We start from the raw sequence: 24,753 nt of genomic DNA, 5'->3' as shown, positions 1-24,753 counted from the left end.
TCCTTTTATATTCATTATTTACAAATAAGAACAGTGAGCTATATAAATTAAATGACTTCTTCAAAAATCGTAATTCTGTCTGGTTCCAAAGTTCTGCTTGTTTCTACCAATCATGAAGCTCCTTTAGAAAACAGTGAAAAACCGTCAGAGAACATTAATTACATTCATGGATCTTACCATCACAGATTCATGTAAGCCCACCTTCTCTCAGTCTCATCTTTTACCACTTTCTCCTCACCACCGGACACACAGGTGTCTATCTACAGGTTCCTGGTTGTATCACACATGCACACCTGCACATAATACTCATATTATTTGCCTCTTTGCTCTAATCTGGTCAAATCCTCACTTTTCTAACACCCAGTTCAAATATACTCTCTTCATGTTATTAATATTGTTCCTCTTCCCCACCCTAAGCAAAATTAGCTGCTCCCCCCTCAGTGTTCCCATTTCTATTGTCACTCTAAGTGTAATCAGATGGATATATATATTTGTTCATGCCATACTCTTACTAGCTCCTGGATGGACATCTCTCAATTCCCAGAACCTAGTACAGTGTCGGGTATTAGGATCTATTATTTGAGAAAAATAGATGAGTAGAGTTGGTCCAGAAGATATAATTTACTTCTAACAGTCTGTCTTTATAAAAGATCCTTGCCAAGAACCAAGAGCTGTTTTAAGTAATTAGTACTAACTACATGTACATGCATGTATATAATCATACAACAAATATTTATTTAGTCTCTAGTATAGTTCAGTTAGAATGTGAGACATTAAGACATACCTCTAGGTAATTGTACTTAATCTCTTACTGTAATATATGGCTATATGCTAGACTTATTGGGGGTCCTTAAACCAGGATCTATGAACACTTCAAATTAAATGCAAAAAATTATTAATCTCTCTTAGTCTAGTATGTTCAAATGAATACATTAGCAATTAAGGAAAAATCTAATATTTACATGCAACTGTAGGTACAAAATGGTTTAAAAGAACCACAAAAGTTTTCATCAGCCTATATATATATTATGCCTTTTGCAGAGCAGGGAAAGGGCCACAGAAGAGGATGAGTGATATAATTAAGAGAAGTCACACAATTCCTGAGAAGTAGTTGTCAGTGACTTTAGGCATCAGTAAGATATAGGCATATGGGCTCAAATTCTGTCTCCACTACTGGCCTATTGTGTAACCTCATTAACCCAACCAGTCTGGGTATCAGTGTCTATTCTCTTCAAATGATATAATCTCTACCTTTGTAAAGATGGGGCTAACGATCAATGAAATAACATTTGGAAAGCACCTAATATTCAGTATCTAGCCTGGAATAGTTCCTCAAATGCCAATATTAAGATGGTATACTGGGGGGGTACATGGGAATACTTTTGATGTAACTTTAATCTAAAACCTCTTTAAAAATAAAGTTTATTATATATTGGGGTGATGGTGGTGGGGAGACCGTATACTATACTGAATTCCCTGGAATGAACAGTTGTTACTTGTTTAATGGTGGATCTTAAGTGCAACCCTGGATAAATATTCACAAACAAGAAGTTACAGAAGTCAGAGTTGCAAAATATCTTATCCAACCCCCTTATTTTGAAGAAACTAAGGAGCTCAGAGATGTTACAACTTGTCCAGTCACTTGTCCAGTTGCTGGATCTTCTGGCTATACTAATTCTTGTGTAATATTACAATGCCCACGCATACTGCAGAGGCATTTATTTCCTCCAACAGATAAAGAACATACAATGGGTATTAGAGAAGTATCTAGTTTCTCTTTCTAATTCATCTACTTGGCTTAAACAACTTTTATGAATGTGACTTTTAAACTAGAAAAATAATGAGAAAGGCAAATCAATGTTATATAGCTTTTTGGAAGCTTGCCCCCAAGAGCATTAACATATCGAGACTTAAAACATGTAATGGATTTGTGCATCAATGTTCATAGCAGTAATATTCACAACAACCAAAAGATGGAAGAAACCCAAGTGTCCATCAACAGATGAATGGACAAATAAAACGTAGTATATCCATACAATGGAATATTATTCAGCATTAAAAGAAATGAAATTCTGATATATGCTACAACATGAATGAACCCTGAAGAAATGTCGAGTGAAACAAGCCAGGCATAAAAAGGAAAGATATTGCATGATTCCACTTTATATGAAATAACTAGAATATTAAAGTTCATAGAGACAGAAAGATTACAGGTTACTGGGGTGGGGGCGAGGGACAGTGACATGGGGAGTTAATGCATTAACGGGTGTGGCATTTCTGCTTAGGGTTATGGAATGTGTCAGTTGTGGATAGCGGTGATGGTAGTCAAATATTGTGAATATGATTAATGCCACAAAATGGTATGCTTGAGAGCGGGTGAGATGAGAAATTATGTTGTATATATGTTCAAAAAAAAAAGAGAAAGAGACTAAAGAATCAACGACATGTCCTCCTATGGCCCACTGGGTGGACTGTGGGAGAGTGTGGGCTATGATGTGGACCACTCACCATGAAGTGCAGCGGTGCTCAGAAATGTATTCACCAAATGCAATGAATGTCTCATGATAATGGAGGAGATTGTTGTTATGGGGGGAGGAGGGGGGTGAGGGAGGTGGGGGATATATGGGGACCTCATATTTTTTGAATGTAATATTAAAAAAATAAAGACAAAAAAATATTAAAAAAAAAAAAAAAAAGAATCAATGACAATTATATGAAACACAGGAGGAGAAAATACCCAAAAGGACATTATTTGGACAACTGAAATAATTGGAATACAGACTGTATGCTTTATATCAATGCTAAATGTCTTAAATTTGATCGCTATTCTTAGGAGGTTACATAAATATATGTCCTTGTTCTTAGGAAAAGTATATGGAAGTTTTAAGTGTTAGAGGAGCATGATGTATGCATCCTTCTTTTAAATGTTTAGAAAATAAACACAGAAAGAGAGAGAATGATATAATAAATGTGGTAAAATACTAAAAGTTGGTTAATCTAGGTAGCTGAGTGCAGTGGTATGTTGGAGTTCTATGTATTATTTCTGTAACTTCCTGTAAGGTTGAAGTTATTTCAAAATAAAAAGTGAAAACAAATTTTAATGGATATTGGTGATAACATGTTTGTAATGAGAAGGGAAAGATAAAAATCTATGGAGTTGCCATAAATTTCCTAAGAACAGATTCAAGAAGTTACCTTTGCACTTCAATAGTTCCCATGGTTTCATATGCAAAATCACATTTATTGTCGATTTCAATAGCCTTGCTGATAAGCTCCAAACCTCTATCCAGATCTTGCTTCCACTGAAGTTGAAGTAAACTACAAATGAAAAAGGGAGTCAGATGGGACTAGGGATCAACAGGAATAAGTGTGTAACTCAATTTCTGTATTTACTTAATTTATAAATTTAACTTAAAATGAAAATATAAAACTAAGAGTATGTAATCAGCATCAAATTGTGTTTTCTTCTCAATTGAATACTAGGTTTGTTATGTAAGATCCTTATTATGAGACAAGTGTCTAATGGCTCTATTACCAGCTCACCTTGAATCACTTAAGTTTTTATGTTGTATAATGAAGCGAACTTTCTATGACAATCCAAGTCCACAAAGACAAGAAAAACTTATACACAAATATAAGCAATATTTGCAAGGATGTTTAGAAAAGAAATTAAAACCTTAATCCTGGGGTGAAAATAGTACATTTACTTATTTCTAGGTAAGAATAGAATATAAGTAAAGTAATAAAAAAAAATAACAGTAAAGCACCCAAAAGCATTTAGATATTTGTCAATTAATGTCACTGATATTCCTCTAATACAGTGGCCAAAAGGAATCCATTTTATTACTATGCAAAAAATTTAGTTTCTTACTAGAACAGAACCACGAAAATACATACCCTTTATGAACATATGTTGTAGCATTATCTGGTTCCAAATCAATACATTTATCATACATTTCATCAGCTTTCCCAAACTGTTGTTGATCTGTTAATGCCTATGTGAAGAGATAATTTTATTAACTATCAACCTAAGTCTTTGAAAAATATATTGCTTAATAATATTGTTTATTCATTTACTCGTTACCAAATTTCATGCTTTAGGCATACAAATCACTTTAAAATTTAAATCTTAATTATTGGGGTTTTTAGGTAGCATTGTTTTTGGTACAGAGATAATCTGGAAAACTGTAGAATTCAGAAAAATCCTACTCTTAGGGCCAGTTCTAAGATCAGATCCTCAAAGGTATATTCCTGTCATTTATTTATGATTTATCATAATATATCCTAAAGAAATTTCTTTAGGGACAATACAAATTTGCAAGAATAGGTTAAGGTATGTGTATTAAATTGCCATTCCTTAAAAATGGCAAATAAAAGAAAAAAAGGAGTTGTTATCCATTATTTAAAGGCAAATCCCATGGGTGAAATGGAAAGGTTGGTCCTGTGGATACCAGGATCACTGTAAATACCAGCTCAAGTAGAAACACTGAGAGTTGGCCAGCATCTAAGCTAATGTTTTTAAAGTTAAAAGAACAAAGTTTCATATATTTATATTGGACCAGAATTTAGAAGAGGGATAAAAGGACAGAAATGTTAGTACAAACAGACTGTAGTATTATGCTAGTTCTCATGAGAAGACAGCTCAAGCAAACCAAAACCTATTTTGAAGGAAGCACAATGATAGGAAACTGCAATTAGGAAAGTTCTGCAGAAGAGTTGTTCCTAGTGTTGCTTTCTTCAAAATCTGTACAGTGGCCCTATCTTAGCTGTTAGAAAAAAAATCTGCAACAAAAAGCTCTTCTGAATTCATGACAGTGATGAAGGTGAGGCTGGCCTCACCTTCTGGTTTGTTACTAATAAAGTACAAGGTATAAACACAAGAGTATCCCCTATTCAATATAAATGTTATATGAAATAATGGGCATGTGTCCTATTTTGACTTCCATACATTCTATAAAAATTTACATAGTACAAGCTTTTATAATCAATTAGAGTGTAGTCATCAAACAATGTTTCACTTTTTTATCACCGCCACCCCATCTAGGAATTCTAAGAACAGAGGCAATAAATGAGATATTTCAGACTGATATTAAAGAACTTCTAGATTGTATTGCACACTCCATAATCTCAATTCCTAGTAATTCAGTGATAATGCAGGAACTGAGAATAGATTCAATGCAAATCAATCTTCTCATAGTCCCTTCTGTTAATAGTTTATTAATTCTCAAAGTCCTTGAGAAACTTTTCTTATCATCTGTCTAAAGATAACATGAAGGAAACAATGGTTTGCAGGGAAGTCTACCAGGGATGGTCATTTTTATGTTTCCTATTTTGGTATTTGGTGGAAAGAAACCCCTCATTTCTTTTGTAACAAAAATATAAGATAAAAAAGATATAGAGTATTGAGATGGCTGATTCATGTAGACACCAAAAGCAAGTTATGGAAGCAGATATGGCTCAAGTGGTTGAGCACTGGTTCCCACATGGGAGGTCCGGGGTTCAGTTACTGGTGCTTCCTAAAAAAACAAAAAATAAAAACAAACACAAGCAAAACAAATGAAAAAAAAAAACCAACCAACCAACTTGGGAGCTGATGTGAAGAGCACTGGCTTTCTACATACAAGGTCCCAGGATCAACTCCCAGTCCTGGTACATCACACATACACAAAAAGCAAGTTGTAACTTAAAGGCCAAGAAAGAAAACAAGACATTTAGAGATTTTTTTTTTTTTTTTTTGAGGGAAAAAGTTTAACTATGGCTGTAAGAAGCTAATTATTTTCAAGTAAATGAAGTGATGTTTAAAATAAATAAATTTCAAAGACTTCAGGCTACAATGAGAAAGTTAAAATAATTCTAATTTAAACCCTATTTTTCCATAGTTTTGACCCTAAACCAAGGAATGTTTCCAGAATAATTTTAATCATTTTCCTCCACAAGAGAGAGCAAAGAGAAATTTCAATGAGTGTTACAGCCTATCTAACCACTTAAAAGGACTCTGATCAAGAAAAAAAAAACCTTTTCTATGGTCATTTTTCTCCCCAATTGCATACAGTTCCTAAGGCAATAAATTTTTGAAAATCCAATCCAAATGTAAACATTAGAGAATATGTTCTGCTTAAACTTCCTCACATTATGAGTTTAGAGCTGAGGTTTACAAACTATGTAACATAGTAAAACACCTCCTGAGGTGATTCAGGATCATCTTTGGGACCAGGAGAGTCAAAGCAGAAACAAAGCCATTTGCTTTTATTGGAGTTGCAATTAGGGTCACACTGTTTTCTGATTTCCATACCAGATTCAGCATATACATTTATGTATGTATTTCTTTAAAAAAGGACCTATAACAGAAAAAAAGATTTAAAATAACATTTACCTGGGCATATAGTGCATAGCCTTCAGCACACCTTGGAAATTTCTTTATGACCTCTTCAAAACCTTTCATAGCTGCTTGAATTTGTGAAGAATTGTTTCCTGTATATGCCTGGCGATACTGTTTACAAAATCAAAACAAGCCTGTCAAATCAAGAACTCACTCATGGAATGTTAAATATTACAAAAAACAAAACTAAAAAATATTTCCAGAAAAGCAGGTGATCTGCTAACATAATTTGTTGATTTCTGGAACCCCAAGGATATATATCTCAGCAGCAGGGGCTCAAGAGCTATGTACAAATATGACTTCACTTCTACTCTACAATTTCAAGATGTTCAGTACTCTAGAGGAGGGCATACTAACTTGTAAGAAGTTAACTTTGAAGATAAATGGAGGAAATTTAAAATCTCCTAAGTTATTATCACTTTACTAAAAGTATTATAAAACTCCTTCATTAACAACATTTTTCATGTATAATACACTTCTTAACTGTTTGTGACCCAATTTCTTTCTTTAAAAGGAAAACCTTTTTTGGACTCCCGACTATGGGACTAACTAGAAATACCTCATTTTACTAGAAATGGACTTATTCTAGCTTCTCAGCTTGGTGTTTCTGAATATTGTTTGAGAAGGAGCATTATAAAGGAGAGACAGGAGAGTAGTTATGTAGTATTATGACTGCAGAGTATTTCCTCAAAAAGCTTTTGCTATTTGTACTGGCTTATGGTAGCCAGTTTGGAGAACAGGGCTTTCTAGGGGAACATAAAACCATGGACAAAGATGAACTCAATAAAACATCCAAGGAAATACAGTACTGGAGTAATGGTATCTCAAACAACATATACACTTACTAGTTCCCCACACTAAAGTACTTTTTGCCCTTTAGTCATCCTTTGGGGAAAAAAAATAAAATGATTTTGTAGATACTGAGATAATCATTTTTGTTAACAATGGGAACTAAAAATATTATTTAGGAAACTACAAAAGAAAATAGTACCTACCAAAGCAAAACATTTCTGAGCTTGTGCCAGAGCAGACTCAGGTCTTAATCTAATACATTCATCAAAATCTGCCACTGCTTCTTCAACTTGATCAAGCAGTATTTTCAGCTAAGGGAAAAAAAAATCAAAATAATAGGTGTGCCAGTTAAGTACTCACTATGTCTCTTCTATTACCACAAGCTCAATATAAAACATATTATTTGATATAGAATTACTTTCAAAAGACAGTGAATTAGAATATCCACAGTTACTTTAAAGGAACAATTCTAAAATTACTAGTATCATTGTGGTTAATAATCGAGAAAATGTGGCATTGGTGTGGAAAAAGTGGCCATGGTGGCTGCTGGGTGCAGGGAATGGGAGGAAGAGATGAGATGTGGAGGCATTCTCGGGACTTGGAGTTGTCCTGGGTGGTGCTCCAGGAACAATTGCCGGACGTGGTATGTCCTCCCATGGCCCACTGGATGGAACGTGGGAGAGTGTGGGCTATGGTGTGGAACATGGGACATGGGGTGCAGCGATGCCTGGAGATGTACTCACCAGACGCAATGGATGTGTCATGATGATGGCGGTGAGTGTTACTGTGGGGGGAGTGGTGGGGTGGGGGTGGTGGGGGTGAATGGGGACCTCATATTTTTTGAATGTAATATCTTTTAAAAAATGAATAAATTGAGTAGAATTTAGAAAAAAATAAAATAAAATTACTAGTACCTAATTTTTTAAGAGGCACTATAAACCCACCTTTGTAGTTTATTTTTTTTATTAGATTCCAAGTCCAGGTTTTATTTCACCAATACCAGGATACTGATTTGCCTACTGCTTTGGTCCTTGAAAGTCATTATGATTTCTCATGGAAAAAGAATATTCTGATTCTTTCCTTTCTATATAAAATTTGATATTCCTTAAAATAGTTTTGAAAGAAATCCTACAAAGCTCCACCTACATTAAGCCCACCATTTTTGCACAGGAATTTATATCCCTATTAAGCAAGAAATCCTTTTTCTAAAAAACTAAACAGGGAAGCGGACTTGGCCCAATGGTTAGGGTGTCTTGCTACCACATAGGAGGTCCGCGGTTCAAACCCCAGGCCTCCTTGACCCATGTGCAGCTGGCCCATGCGCAGTGCTGATGTGCGCAAGGAATGCCCTGCCACACAGGGGTGTCCCCCGTGTAGGGGAGCTCCACGTGCAAGGAGTGCGCCCCGGAAGGAGAGCCACCCAGAGCGAAAGTTCAGCCTGCCCAGGAATGGCGTCACACACAGGGAGACTTGATGTAGCAAGATGACCTAACAAAAAGAGACACAGATTCCCATGCCGCTGACAACAGAAGCAGACAAAAGAACACGCAGCGAATGGACACAGAGAACAGGCAACTGGGGTGGGGAGAGGAAAGGGAGAGAAATAAATAAATCTTTAAAAAATAAAAAAATAAAAAATAAACGAAACATTTCTGTGCATTCCAGTTTCAAGGCAGATTAGACATTAGATAATTACCTTTTAATTTAATCCTTTTTAAAAAATTATCTTATTTTTTAATGTTATATTAAAAATATATGAGGTCCCCATATACCCTCCACCCCCCTCACCCCAGTCCTCCCATAACAACAACCTCCTTCATCATCATGGGACATTCACTGCACTTGGTGAATACATCTCTGAGCACTGCTGTATCACATGATCAATGATCCACCTTGTAGTTTACACTCTCCCCCAGTCTACCCAGTGGGCCATGGGAGGACATACAATGTCCAGTAACTGTCCCTGCAGCACCACCCAGGACAACTCCAAGTCCTGAAAATGCCCCCACATCACATCTCTTCTTCCCACTTCCTACCCTCAGCAGTTACCGTGGCCAATTTCTCCACATCAATGCTACATTTTCTTCAATTACTAATCACAATAGTTCATGAATAGAATATCAGTAAGTCCACCCTAATCCATACTCTATTCCTCCATTCTGTGGACCCTGGAATGGTTATGTCCACTTCACATCTAAATTGAGAAGGGGCTTAGATTCCATAGGAATGATGAATGCAATTCTTCTGCTTTCAGTTGCAGGCACGCTTGGCTCCCTGGTGTGGTAGTTGACCTTCACCTCCATGTTAGCTAGCTGCGTTAAGTCCAATTAACCAGAGTGTAGGAGTTGCAAGTCTGTTGAGGCTCAGGGACTGGCTATCACATGGAGTATACACTAAACCCCAGAGCCAACCACAGGTCCAGAAAAAGTAATAGGAGAGGCTTGTGAACAAAGATCACATCTGAGTCCAACTCCGTCACACTCAGGAACACAAACTCCAAAGTAGGGCCAACTGACATGGCACTGAACTCCATCTGCAGTGACCGTAGAACCTGTGGGTCTCTGTAGCCCTCAGAAGAACCAATAGCTGGGGTTGAATCTACTTTAGTTGTCCCTGGGACTCTGATCTTAAGACACTGCCAGTAAGGGGCAAAATGCCTAATGACCAATGAAAGGAGGATGAGCTATCATAAAAGCCTAATACATTCAATGAAGTATATCTTCATTTAATATTCATGACTAATATCATATAACTGTGGTATTACTTCAGATGAGGAAATGAGTTCAAAGACCTTAAGTAATTGAAGGTAGTAATTTACTACATCTGGAATTTAATGTAAACTGAGACAAATATATTAGGTAAAATTATCCTTCAAAAGAACTTCAGGTTTTCTGTTTCTTTACAGATAGCCTATACATTCCACCTTAATTCAATCCAAGAAGCCATGTTAATCAGATTATTAAGTCAAATTTTTTAAAGTTGTAATTGGGAAATGTTTTCTTCCCAATATATTTTAACTAAAAAGCTAATATGCTTGTTATAAAACTCCATTCCTAGGATTTAGAGGATTTTTTTATACTGTGTGAAGAATCTAGCTAATATTTCTGTATAATAAGAAGTCCACAAAAATCATTGTATTGAATATTTTCAGTCTTCCTTTCCTCTTTTTTCATATCGAAATTATAAGGACAAATGTGCAAGATCAGACTAAATTAAGGTCAACCCAAAGTGTTGACAGCGATCAGAAGTGATATAAGAAAATGTTAAACAATTCTCAAAAACAGTTATCAAATTCCTCCATCCAAAGGTCAGAACTCTAAGTAAGAAAATAGATTTACCTGTCCTCGATGGTGATAAACATCAGCATTCTGAGGATCAATGTCAGCTGCCATGTTAAAATCTTGAGTAGACAGTAAAGGCTGCTGCTGTTGCATGTACATGCTGCCTCTTTTGATGAGAGCATTTGCTTGAAGCTACATTCCCAAAATGAGAAAAGGCTCATTATTTTCAATTTAGTTTAAAAAAAATAACAGCTTGGGATATAATTCACATACTCATAAAGCTCACCCATCTAGAGTGCACAATTCAGTGTTTTCTTAGTTATTCACAATCCAAAGAACTGTACAACCACTGGCACTAATTTCAGAATATTTTCCTTGTCCAAAAGAAACTTCTACACAGTAGCAGTCACTACCTATTTCTCCATTTTCCCTCAGTCCCCGGAAACCACTAATCTACTTTCTGTTTCTATGGATTTGCCTATTCTGGACATACCATATAAGTGGAATCATATATTATATGGCCTTTTATGCCTGTTTTCTTTGACTTAACAGAACATTTTCTAGTTCAGCCATGTTGTTGTACATATCAGTACCACATTTCTTTTTATTACCAAATAATATTCCATTGTACAGATACACCACATTTTAATTATCCATTCATCAGTTAGTGAACATTTGGGTTGTTCCACTTTTGGGATATTATGAATAATGCTGTTATGAACATTCATGTACAGGTTTTTGTGATGACATATGCATTAAATTCTTTTGGGTATATACCACCTAAGAATGTAATTACTGGGTCATATGGTAACTCCATATGGTAACTAATTCCTTTTAAGGAACTGTCAAACAGGTTTCTTTAGGGGCTACACCATTTTACATTCCCATGAACAATGTATGAAGTTTCCAGTTTTTCTACATCCTCACCAATACTTGTTTTTGTTCATCTTTTTTGATAATAGCCATCCTAGTGAGCATGAAGTGGGTATCTCTTTGTGGTTTTGATTTGTCTTTCTCCAATGGCTAATGACGTTGAACATCTTTTATTGTTCCTTTCTGGCCACTGATATATATCTTCTTTGGAGAAATGTATTCAGATCCTTTTGACATTTTTAAATTAAGATATAAGAGTGCTTTATATATTCTGGATACAAGTCCTTTATCAGATATATGATATTTTCTCCCATTCTGTGGAGCTGTTTTTAATACTTTCTTGATGCTGTCCTTTGAAGTGCAAATATTTTTTGATGAAGTTCTATTTATATTTTGTCACTTATGCTTTTAGTATCATATCTAAAGAAACACTGCTTAATCCAAAGTCATGAAGATTTTCTCATGTTTTCTTACATGAATTTTACAGTTTTAGTTCTTACATTTAGGTCTCATTTTGAGTTAATTTTTGCATATAACACAAGTTAGGCATTACTACTTGCAATTAAAAAATAAAACTCATAATCATAATTTGGAAATATGCTTCTCCAAAGTTTTGTTCAAAGCAATACTTAGTATGTCTTCCTTAATGAAACAAACAAGAATGCCCTCTGCAAATTAATAAAAACACAACAATATAATATTTGTAATCATCAGAAAATCAGGAAAATCAGCAGGAGATAAAATTCAAGACAGTATTACTAGGCTGTCTTCAATTTGAAAAATCCCATTTGAAAGGAGTTTTTAACAAATACTTAACTGTAATTACTTTTGTTTACAAGATGTTAGGATAATTTGTTAACAAATACTTAGGCCTTGAAGACAGCTTTTACATCCTCCCAAATACATGAATTATTCATTTGGAAATGAAAAGAGGCTACAGAGATTTTACCAAACAATTAAGAAATGGATCTCTTAGATTTTCACTCTAAGAATAATTACATCCAGATTAAGAACACTTGGAAAACGAAAAGCTGTTCTGACCACAACTACAAAGACTTTTAGTATATTTCAATATCATATTTTTAGAAGTTGGGTTTTCTATGTAACATAAAATCTTTCAGAATACTTTATTAAATGTTTCTACCTTTAGTAAATGCATTTTATAAACTGGTACTACATATTACATGCTACCAACAGCATTACCTATAGCACTGCCATATTATATTACCTTTACCACTACCCAAATATTGCCCAATACTTAAAATAGCTAAGAGGGGAAGTTGATGCTACCAGATGCCATAGGAAAAAAACTTTTCCTTTTCTAGCTAAGTATCATTGATATTTATGTTTTGGTTTCACTGCACTCACTCAATCATCATTAGGTATAGTTCCTTCCACTTTAAAAAGTCTTTTGGAAACCAACAATTGAATCCCTAAAAAGTTTGGCAAACATATCTAAAAGTATTATTTCTATTTATTTATAGTCACACATGCACTCTCTCACACACATACATTTTTAAATGTACCTTTACATTAGCTTCTTTCAAACTGATGACCTTATCTAAGTCTGGTTTGGCTGCATTGGCATTGCCAATAAGCAGGTAGAAAGTGGCTCGCAGTAATAATGCTTCTGCCATGTATTTGCCTTGAGCATCTATTTCCTTTGAGCATTCACTTATGATTTTATCATAGTTTTCTTCTTCCATATACTGTTTGGCCTTTAGATATCCAGAACTGAAAAGTAACATAGGAAATTAGTACACCAATTGAGTTAAGCAATTGTCCACTTCCCTTTAATAAGGGCCTAGAGTTCAGGGGAAGGATTAAGATTTTCGACGCAAGTTGGGATTTTCTTGATGGCTTGGGAATGGGTTTTAAAAAGGCAACAGAATTAATGAGAGTAACCTGGGGTAAATGCCCAGACTTAGATATTTTGATATGTTCAAAGATGAGGCAGACTGCATTCCTTCATGGCTAACAATCCTTCATGTGATTCTTACCATGGGTAAAAGTCTATAGTACATCAATGGCACGTAACAGTTGTTTAATGACAACAGAAGCAACAGAGAAATAGGAAACCAACATGTGAGAGAAGGGTCATAGAAGTCAAGGGAAGAAGCTTTGTAAAGATCACTCTGGCTGTGTTGTGGAAACTATACTGCAAGGGAGAAAGACTGGAAGAAGGAAATATCTGAAGGGCTCTCAAATGAAAGATTTATTAGTTGTTGTTTCACCCTAACAGATGAACATATTTAAGAAACAAATTTAAAGGTAGACTCTTCCATCACACAGGACTTTAAAAAACACTTCTCTATTTCATAAAAAGCAACGAGCATATTATCAATGTGCTCATTTGGTGGGGATTCTGGTTGAAGGGATTTTTTGTACTGGATGGAATTTTAGTCTAGATGACCTATGTATTAGTTAGCCAAAGGGGTGCTGAGGCAAAAGACCAGAAAATCTATTGGCTTTTATAAAGGGTATTCATTTAGGATAGCAGCTTACAGTTACCAGGTCATAAAGTGTAAGTTACTTCCCTCACCAAAGTCTGTTGCCACGCGTTGGAGTAAGATGGCTGCCAGTCTCTGTGAGGGTTTAGACTCTTAGGGCTCTATGGTCCCAGCCTCTTCCAATATCAGCTGTAGGCTGGAATAAATCTCCTCTCCAGGGGCTCATTTCTCTCTGGGAATATTAGATTGTATTGGATTCAGAAGCTTTACTTTTACTTGATTAAAAAATGATTAAGGCTTTGATTAGGCCACATCAGTAGGATATTGAGTTCCCACCCCCCCCACATCCCCTTTGTGTGTGGGGGCTCACAGAGAAAATAATACGGTAGAGGAGTTAAGTGGAGTTTTGATGCTGCAGTTTTTTGATGCTGGAGTCTCAGGAGGTATATGCACAAAGAAGGAGAACACAGAAGTAGATATGCAGGAAGAGAGGGTGCTCCACAGACATGGCCCCAGGAAGACAGCAGCTTGATAGTATATAGCTGACCTTGTGGAGAGAAAAAGCCTAGACAAAGAAGAGACTTATCCCAGCCTACAGCTGATATTGGAAGAAGTTGGGACCACGGAGCTTTATGAGAAAGAGGAAGGCTGAACCCTCACAGACATTGCCTGCCATCTTTCTCCAACACGTGGCCAATGACTTTGGGTGAGAAAGTAACTCTTCCGGTACCTTGAGTTGGACTCTTTAGGGACTTGTAACTGTAAGCTTCTACCCCAAATAAATACCCTTTATAAAACATACCAGATTTCTGGTACTTTGCATTGGCACCCCATTGGCTGACAAATATAACCTATAAGCGGCTTTCCATATGTAAGTTATTGTAATTTAAAGGACATTTTCTCACTTTAGTTATATTTTGAATAGAGAAAACTGGCCTGTGATATAAAATTTATGTTGGTCAAAATCTTTAGCTTTTCATATAATTACACTCTAAAGTCTCTGCACTTTAGTTTTTCTTCCTTAGGTCACCTAACTAAGAAAATACAAACAATGATTAAATCAGATTGGAAGCAATAATAGTTCCTACTTATTGAGAACATAAGTGCTAGGTGCTTACATATATGATCTCTAAACTTCAAAAATAACCCTGTAAAGTAAGTCTATTTATTAGCCTCATTTAAAATTTTTAAAAAAGTTTTGGTGAAGTTTAGCAATCATACATAAATATACATAAACAGTTAAGTGCATGGTGAAAGTTGTGAACTTACAAAACAAACATGTATAACATCATAGAAGGGTCCCATACATCAACCCACCACAAACACCTTGTAATGTTCTGAAACATTTGTTACAAATTATGAAAGAATATTGTCAAAACCTAACTACTAACTATAGTCCATATCTTACTCTTACATTTAGTATATTTTCCCAACTCACCCTACTATTATTTTAAAAATGTATTTTTATTACAGAAGTTGTGATCTTACAAAACAACCATGCAATGTGTAGAATTCCCTAAACTCCTTCACCAATATACCATATCATGGTGGAACATTTGTTACAGATTATGAGATAGTATCAGTCTATTACCACCACTATTAGCTCCATTTTAAAGATGATGACGCTAAGACTGAGTAAAATAGAATCTAAAAACTTAGATCCAATTCCAGTTAATGTTCTGGTGAGAGAGAGCTATTGTCTTGCCACCTCTCAGTATAGTTTTCAGAATAATGGTATTAAATATTATTGTAGTTTTTCTAGGACAAGTACTGTTTCCTAACTGGAAGAGAAAATATTGACAATGACATCTTTAAAAATATCTTTTTATTTTGCAGTAACCTCAAACATACAAGAAAGTTGCAAAAATCATACAAACTCCATACAGAGAATTCCAACACACTCCCCCACCTGGGTATCCAGATCCACCAACTTTTGATGCTTTGTATCATATGCTATATCATTCTATCTATCCATCTATTTATCTATATGACGTTTTAAACATTTACTTCCTAACTACGTTTTCTGAAAGACTACATATAAACTGGCTAAAATTTTTAATATCTAAATACCATTATGCACAGAACTCTCTCCCCTAACAGGTCGCCAACCATCTGTTCCCCCAAATGCTCCAATATGCTATAGATGCAAAATCCAGCTATGCATTGCTACAGGAATAATATTACCACTTCTTCCAAACTCATTATTAATGTATTGGTAACAATTTAAATTTAAATCACTTGATTTCCAGCTACAAACATAGCATCCTGTACTTCTGTTGCCACTCTCTACAGGACCAAACACACTAAGTCTCAAGAATGGCATTTTCCTAGACGAGCAGGAAAAAACCCTGAAGAAATTCACTATTTTAGGCATTCCTAAGCACCTGTCAGTTTATGTATTAAAAAGTTCCCTGCACCAAAACATTTGGATATTGACTTACACAATTAATTTTAAGTTAACATTGCTTATTGAAATGCAGTTAACAACTTGACTCACTGGGAGTCCTCTTGAAAATATCATATAAGATCTTAAAAGCAGAGTGGACTCCTAGCAGCAAAACTTTGAGTTAGCAGAGAAGTAATTCCAAGGGTGTAACAGATACATGCTAGAAGAGAAGTTTTAAAAATTACAGTATTACTGTTATTATATATATTATCTTTTATTATATCCTTGATACATGTGTGTTTTTAATGATCCGGAGCTTACATGCACTCTAGGGCAAGCGCACGGCAGCAAAAACCAAAACATTAAGCAGACACCATGCTTGACATACTTACTTTTCTTTCACTTCTAAAGCCTCCCCTTCCTTGTCTTTATCTTCATCAGACTTCTCTCCTTTAAGCATAGGCTGAGAAATTATATCATCCGTGAAAGAACTGAAGTAAGATTTGATAAACTGGGGTGATGGCATCAGAGGTTCACGATTCTGAAATTTAATCATGTTTAAGTATAACAGAATAAGAAAACACTAAAAAAGAAACAGGTACATTTTAGAACAATGATAATAACTGTTTTATAAAAATCAGAATCTCATTTTCAAGTAACTAAAGAACAGTAAGCTCAACCACAGGACAAAAGATAATGAAAATGGTGAAGCTGCCAGTCTCAGCTGTTCAAAGCAGGTTTTAAATAGTTTTTCCCCTCCAAAGATGCAATATATCAAAAGTAAAAATTGGAAAATTTGGAACACAGGAGGCAAATAATTGCTGAGGTAAAACTATCTACCTTTCCTAATCTCTCCTAGAGGACTGGCACCTCAATTTACCATTCAAGACCACTTCTTAACAGGTGCTGAAAATGTTAAATCTATTTCCCATGGGCTTTCATCTGTCCTCTACTCCTATTGAGAATACTACACCTGAAGATTGCATTGCAAGTAAGTGTCATTGAATTTCAGGCTGAAATCACATTTCCCGTTATAATTATTTCTTTTGGCATGGCAACCTGATTCATAATTATAGGAGTATTTTATGTTTCCTTAAGAAGTACAATTAGGATGACAGAGTTTTAAAGGAAGAGGGACTAATAGCCAAAGGGCTCTCATAATACACGTTAGATCCTTAATCTACAAAAACCAACCCGAAGAGTTTAAAATGAAAATATGGTGTTTTAAATTGTATGTAAAATAAATATCATTACTGTCAATTTCGGTAGATTCAATGTCTTTGTATTTGAAGGAGAGAAAAAACAAATCTGGCTTTGTAAGTAATTTTAAGTAAATCTGTAAGTAAATCTAAGATAGGTAAGAGTAGGATGAAAAAACAAGAAATCAAAGAGAAAATCTATATTTATTTTTGTGCTCTCTCTAGGGATTCAATTTGTCTTAATTTGGGACTATGTAAATAAATATTTTAAGTCAAACAATAACCAATCAACTGACAAATATGCCTAACTTTAGTTTTCACTAAAGATATTCCAAGTAGGAATATAATTTCACTTTAGAAGTGAAGCTATTACTTCCCTGCCTTTCATACAGAATTGCAAATTTAAAATGAAACCAGTATGTTACCAGCAATGGAATGAAGTATCAGAGTAACAGGTACAAATTCTAACTAACACTTATTAGCTATGTGACCTGTTCATATCATTAAACCGCTAGACTCAAGTTTCCTCATATCTAAAATGGTAAGAATACTTTATTTACCTTACAAGTTGTTGTAAAAATCAAAACGATAATATGAAAAGTATTTTGTGATTTAAAAAGTGCAAATACTAAAAAATATATCTGGAAAATTACTTAATATAGGTTATCTTACATTTTAACACTTTGCGATCCAACCAGCATAATGACTCAACGATAACATTATATAAGTATAAAAGGTTCCTTTGAGGTTCAATTTATGAAACTCTAATACTACAGTTTTCAGAAATACCAGTTCTATGAAATGCTCAAGAGAAAAAAAAGTTCTATAGTTCAGAGACTAACCACAATAGCTATATTCCCCTTGAGATTCACAACACATCTTAGTACATTGAGGTCCTGCAGTAAAGAAACCTGCTTAACTGTTTGAACTCAACTAACATTCAGAAATGTAAAATTAAAAACACACAGCTCATTAAAATCAATTTATCAAGAGAAAAGCAAATTATTATTGTAGGAAAAAAAAATGCCTCAATATTACTGAAATTTAGCATAAAAACCTCCAGCGATATTTAGCGATTCCTGTGGTACTTCCAAGAATTTGACTTACATTCCCTTGGACACTTAAACATATGATGCCTTTTATAGTAATTAACTGTCTCTCTCACTATAATTCTATAAGAGCAAGGGCTTATCTTTATATTCACCCCCAAAATGCCTACTATGGAGCTTTGTTCAATAAATGTTTAATTAAACCATACGTTACTTTTAAACCACGTTACTATCTAAAACAAACTCCCATTTGTACAGTACACTTTTAAAAACATAATGATACAGAACTGACCACAAATTAGAAATGGCTCTTCAAAATGTATATTCCCTCTATTATCCAACTCAGATTAATTTACCTTGTATTTCTCTTTGGCTTTTTCTTTCCCAAGAAGTTTAAGAACTTTATCAGCTAACAGCATGCTTTGCTGATTTTGGAACCCTTCTAATATACAGACAGCGGTGACATCTAGAAATAATAGAAAAAACAAGAATAAGTATGAAATTATTGCAAAGATGGTTAACAGCAAATAGGTACAATATGACCACAGAAAGTCAAACCTAAATTCATGGCCCTCTGTGGCTATCAGTTTCATTTCCAAAAAACTGATTCTTAATACTTTAATTTTATATATTCTATGACCAAGCTCAAAGGTCAGAAAGCCACTCCACTTTGCTGGGGATCACTTTCCTCAGTTGTGGAATAAAGGGGTATAGTGCATGGTTTCTGATATTCTTCACTGCTCTAACATTCTATATATACCACATAAAGTAAGGAATCCAGGAATATTTTCTTCTGGGCAGTAATTAAAGGCCAAATCGTCATAATGTGGCTCTCTCATGTCTTGTCTTTTCTACAGGCCTCAAAACTATTCCTTGCTTCCAAAGCCATCTTGTCACAGAGCACTCAAAGAAATCTGCCTCAAAAATCCCATTTTCATCTAGTTATGCCACAGTTGATAACGTAGTAGTTTGAAATTTAAAAGACTGGGTTCCTTAACCTCTCAATCTTTCATTCAATGTTCTCAGACAAGTGCTGTGCTCTCTTTTTTTTAACTCAATTTTTCACATTTCCACATCCTTTCTTCTCCAAACAAGCCAATCTGCCAAAACGTTCTCCCGATAGCCTGGCTAGTGTCAATGTCAATGTCTTTTTCCCCCATCTTATTTTTCTTATCAAAAATTCCATTCAACCTCCTCTCTACCAATTGTTATCTATTAGTAACTTTAAAAACTGGGCCAAAATTCAGGATTCCCTTTTCCAAAGCAACACTTCTTCCATCTACTACCAAAGTAGGTGATATTACAAAACCTCAAATTTTTCTAAAATGTTTTTCAAATCACCTTTTGTTTGGTAATCCAGATTCTTAAAAAAGTACTTGTTTTTCTAAAAAATGTTATTTTAAAAAGCAATCATTATAGCTACATACTATTATTACCAATGCTTTTAGAGCATACTTAAATATGTAGTGGAAAGGCCTTTCAACTTGTAGAAATTATGTTTTGGTTTAGCCCCATGTTACCAAAAAGAATGTACTTTAAAAATCAGCGGCCTATACTTTTAATTATACTTTTGGCAGTGTACGAGCCCAATGAAAGGCTGTACAATATTTACAGCATTTACTGAGAATGACAATAGGTATTGATGCTTTGTACCAATTAAGTACTTTCCAATTGGGTATAAAATATTTGAGTATACTAGGGGCAAAAAACCAATTTTTAAAATAATTCATCTCAAAGTTTCCTCATATTTATTATTAATGTAGGATATTAATTGAAAATATGGAGACTCTTAGAAACACTAATACTTGTTAAAACCTCTTTACTGATTTTGCTATTCATGGCATTACACCAGTACTTATTTTTTTTTTTTCCACCAGTACTTATTAATTGCCAAGTTTAAAATGTGTGGTATATAATCTCCAAACCGTAATAACTCATTTAATCCCACAGCTGGGATACCGATACCAAAGTATTAGCGATCTCAATTTAAACTTGCAAATTTTCAACTAAGGAAGAGTCCAACTTTTAAATGCAACTAACTGATTTCTCTACTCACAAGGCAGTTTCATAAATTTATCAGTGACTACAAAGTCCTTAGTAATTTTCACATGTAAACACAAAAATACCCTCACCTTCTAAACATTCCTTCTTATTGTCTAGCTTCTCGTGGGCTTTTGCACGTCTAAAGAGAGCTTTCACATATTTGGGATTAAGTTCAACAGCCTTTGTACAATCTTGGGCCACATCTTTCCATTTTTGCTGTAATTGAAAGTATTAAAAAAAAGTCACACTAAAAAGACTGTTCAACAGAAATCAATTTTCTAAACTTAGGCCTATTATTAAAGAGTCCAACAGTAGAAAAAAATATCCACAAGATCATACAAAGAGTTAGCATCCACAATACATTACAAAAGTTCATATAAACATCTGTAATAAAAAGAAAAGCAACCTAATTTTAAAAAAGAGGCAAAGGACATACACAGGCCATCTTTCTACCACCAAATCTACAAATCTACCTGCTTCTATGTGCTCACACTATCGCCCTCTTGCCTCCTTTTATAACTGAGGAAGCACTCCTCTTCATCAAAGTTCAGTTCTTCATTTGTGATCTAAATACATACCCTCTCCACTTTAAGGACTTCCTCATTCAATCTGCTTCTCTGCATCAATCTGCTTCTCTACCAAATCATTTCCATGAGCATAAAAACATTTGCTTTAGGGTTTTCCATCTTTTAAAAACCCTCAAGAACACATTAGGTTGAATGAAATAAGCCAGACACAAAAGGATAATGTTGTATGATCTCCTTTATAAGAAACATTTAGAATATGCAAATATATAGAGCCAGAAATTAGAATACAGGCTGGCAGGGGTGGAGGTGGGCAATGAGGAGTTAATGCTCAATCGGTACAGTTTCTGTTTTGGATGATGGAAAGTTTTGTAATGGAAGGTGGTGAAGGTAGTCCAACATTCAATGTATTAAAAACACTGAATTGTGTACTTGTAAGCAGCTAAAATGATTAATTTTAGATTGTATATATGTTACCAGAATAGAACAGTACACAACACAGAGTGAACCCTATGTAAACAATGGACTATAGTTAACAATATAATTAGAAGGTTTCATCAAATGTATTATCATGTTAAAATGTTAATAAAAGGGAGAAATGAGGGAAGTGGACTTGGCCCAGTGGTTAGGGAGTCCGCCTACCACATGGGTGGTCCATGGTTCAAACCCTGGGCCTCCTTGACTCATGTGGAGCTGGCCCATGTGCAGTGCTGATGCGTGCAAGGAGTGCCGAGCCACGCAGGGGTGTCCCCCATGTAGGGGAGCCCCACGCGCAAGGAGTGCGCCCCGTAAGGAGAGCCACCAGTGTGAAAGAAAGTGCAGCCTGCTCAGGAATGTCTCTGCACACACAGAGAGCTGACACAAGGTGATGCAACAAAAAAAGAAGAAACACAAATTCCCATGCCTCTGACAACAACGGAAGCAGACAAAAGAACATGCAGCAAATAGACACAGAGAACCGAAAACTAGGGTGGGGGGATGGGCGGGGGGGAAGAAGGGGAGGGAATAAAATAAATAAATCTTAAAAAAAAAAAGTTGGAAAAAAAAAAAGAGGGAGAAATGGTGGGGGCAGATGTATATTTGGGAGCTCCATGCTTTTTTCTGCATAATTTTTCGTAAACCTACCAGCGCTCTAGTAAAGAATAAAAACAAACCCCCCCACACACAAAAAAACCCACAAAAAAACCTTCCTTTGATTCTGTTCCATTACTCAGCTCCTCTTTTTTGCCAAACTTTGACAAAGAGTTGCCATCCTATTTGTTTTCTACCTACCCCGCTGGTTGTTTCTTCTCAATTTCCTTTTCTAAAGGTTTCCCATCTACCTGCTAAAAATTTAGACCTCATCTTTTCTTAGGTGATCACATCTATTGTCCTTGGCTTTATACAACATCTAAAATTGGACAGCTCCCAAATTATCTTTTTAGCCCAAATCACTCTCCTAAAATAGACATTTATTAATTCAGCTGCCTATTGGACAGCTATACTTAAGTGTTTCACTCCTTCATTGTCCTGTCCACTCCTTGCCCCTCACTATTATTAAAATTCCTCCTTTGCTTTCATCCTTCACATCCAATGCAATAGCAAGTTCTGTTAATTTTCAGCTTTCTTTCATGTCTTACCTAGGCTATTGTAACATTCTTAATTGGTCCCTGATTCTACTCTTACTTCCCTCCAAAATATATGCCTAACTAAAAAAGTGAAAGCAATCTTAGATAATGTCTGTACCCTGCTTAAAACGTAAATATTTTCCAGTATACTTAGAATCAAATCTAAACTACAAAACTGTGCCTCATCTGGCCCCTGCAGCTTCTCCAATTTTATCTCTCTATGCTCCAGGAACTTTTACATTTCTTTAAAGACTCCAAGCTTGCTCCTGCCTCAGAGCAATTGCATATACTGTTCCCTCTATTTATAAAACCCTCTTCTTGCTCTCTCTTGTGCACCAATCCCATCCTCAGTCATTCCTCTTTAATGGAATCTTATGTTTCTTCAAAGCATTTATCAATGGTTAAATAATGGCTCATTATTTAACTACCCTTGAGTTCTATGCTTATATTGCCTATATTGTTCACTTTTACAGCCCCAGGTCATACCACAATAATCTTCCATATATGAGTCAGTCAATAAAATTTAACGAACAAATAAATGTACAGAATACAAATGCCTAATAATCACGGAAAAACAGTCTCAAATTCAACTATATCTTAAAAGTATAAATTGAAACAAGACAGTATTTTCCTTCTACTAGAGTGGCAAAAATTAAGATGAATATGACTCAAAGTCCATAAGAATATGGGAAAGTAGGCATGTTCTTATATTATTAGAGTAGGTGCTCTCCCTTACCCAACCATAAAATGGCTACTACATATTACAGCCTTTGTAAGAATGATACAGAAATAGATCTATGTGTTTATGTGAGCAGCTGCACAATATATACCAGCAAATGGAAAAACACATCATAAACAAAATGTAGAGTAGGAGCTCATCTTTGGCCTTTTTCCCCCTGCATATGCAACTATCACACATACAGAGACAAAAGTTGAAGAAAGAGCCTTCAACTGTTGAGAAAAGGGTAACAAGAAACTCTCATTTTCTATATTATCTAATTCTTTAAAAACTGAAATAAATACAACTTTGGATTATATTTGTAAGTAAACTAAATTTTCATGTTTAAAAAAAAGCTATGTAATTAAAGGAAAAAAAATCCTGTAAATTTCAAAACAACTTTAAAAAAAGTCATTTACCAAATTTGTTTGAGTGGCATTAATTGGAACTTGAAGCAAATAAACAGAAACAAATGGAAAAGAAAAGAGCAATCTAGAATACATACCAACTGTTCAAAGGCAGCTGCTCTGTTCTGATAAAATGTGGAAAGGTCAGCGTTCTTTTCTGAAGGGCACAAACTGATAGCCTCAGTGTAGCACTGAATAGCTTGTTCATATTTTCCTGCTTTAAAATATTTGTTCCCTTTGTTCTTGGCTGCTTGGGCTCTATCAAGAGAGTTCTGAAATGAGAGAAGACAATTATTAAACAGTTATCAATACTAAGGAACAGACTCAGATTATAGCGATGAGATAAGAAAAATGGGAGGACAGAATGAATGCTTAAAGTGCAATCTGCTTCAAATAAATATCTTCGTGGGACAGATTCTTAGTAATAGGACTGATGAGTTAAAAGACTATTACATTTTTTTTATTTTAACACTCATAGTTTTCCAAAAAGGCTGTAATTCTTTAAAATATCATGTTCCCCCTCTATTTTTGCCAATCTAATGGGTAAAAAGTAGTGGTTCTCAACCAGGGGTAATTTTACTCTGTACGGCATATTTGACATAGCCTGGAGACATTTTTGATTGTTGTAACTCAGGAGGAAGTGTTACTGGTATCCAGAAGGTAGAGGCCAGGGATACTGCCAAACATTCAACAATGCACAGGACAGCCCAAACAATTACCAGCCCAAACAATTAGCAGTGCAAAATGTCAATAGCGCTGAAGCTGAGAGACCCTGGAATAAAGTAACATTCCAATATTTGCGTTTTCCTAACTACTAATGAACCTGAAAATCTTTTCATGTTTATTGGCTATTTGACTTTCTTATTCTAAAAACCACTTATTCATGTTTTGCCTATTTTTCTATTAATTAGGTTGTTTGTCAACAGTATAGGATAGTAGAAACATTCTGCCATCTTCATTATAATTTTTAACCCAAATCTATTGTTTGCCTATCAACTTCATTTATGGTACTTTTTGCTACACAAGTTAAAATTTTTTTTGAAGA

General features: G+C 35.0%; 1 protein-coding gene across 1 annotated transcript in view; it reads right to left on the bottom strand.

The window, feature by feature from the left end:
• Window positions 1-24,753, bottom strand: part of TOMM70 (translocase of outer mitochondrial membrane 70) — a 51,132-nt gene that overhangs the window by 2,317 nt on the left and 24,062 nt on the right. The window contains exons 2-11 of the mRNA XM_004479239.4: window positions 23,807-23,980; window positions 20,542-20,668; window positions 18,766-18,875; window positions 16,554-16,702; window positions 12,852-13,059; window positions 10,510-10,644; window positions 7,375-7,482; window positions 6,374-6,490; window positions 3,898-3,995; window positions 3,196-3,318 (exon numbers count right to left, since the gene is read on the bottom strand). Of these exons, the coding sequence (XP_004479296.2) occupies window positions 3,196-3,318; window positions 3,898-3,995; window positions 6,374-6,490; window positions 7,375-7,482; window positions 10,510-10,644; window positions 12,852-13,059; window positions 16,554-16,702; window positions 18,766-18,875; window positions 20,542-20,668; window positions 23,807-23,980 (1,349 nt within the window). The remainder of the gene's footprint in view (window positions 1-3,195; window positions 3,319-3,897; window positions 3,996-6,373; window positions 6,491-7,374; window positions 7,483-10,509; window positions 10,645-12,851; window positions 13,060-16,553; window positions 16,703-18,765; window positions 18,876-20,541; window positions 20,669-23,806; window positions 23,981-24,753) is intronic.

This window comes from Dasypus novemcinctus, chromosome 4 (assembly GCF_030445035.2).
Source record: "Dasypus novemcinctus isolate mDasNov1 chromosome 4, mDasNov1.1.hap2, whole genome shotgun sequence".
Lineage (NCBI taxonomy): Eukaryota > Metazoa > Chordata > Mammalia > Cingulata > Dasypodidae > Dasypus > Dasypus novemcinctus.
This window is presented reverse-complemented; position numbering and strand designations above follow the sequence as displayed.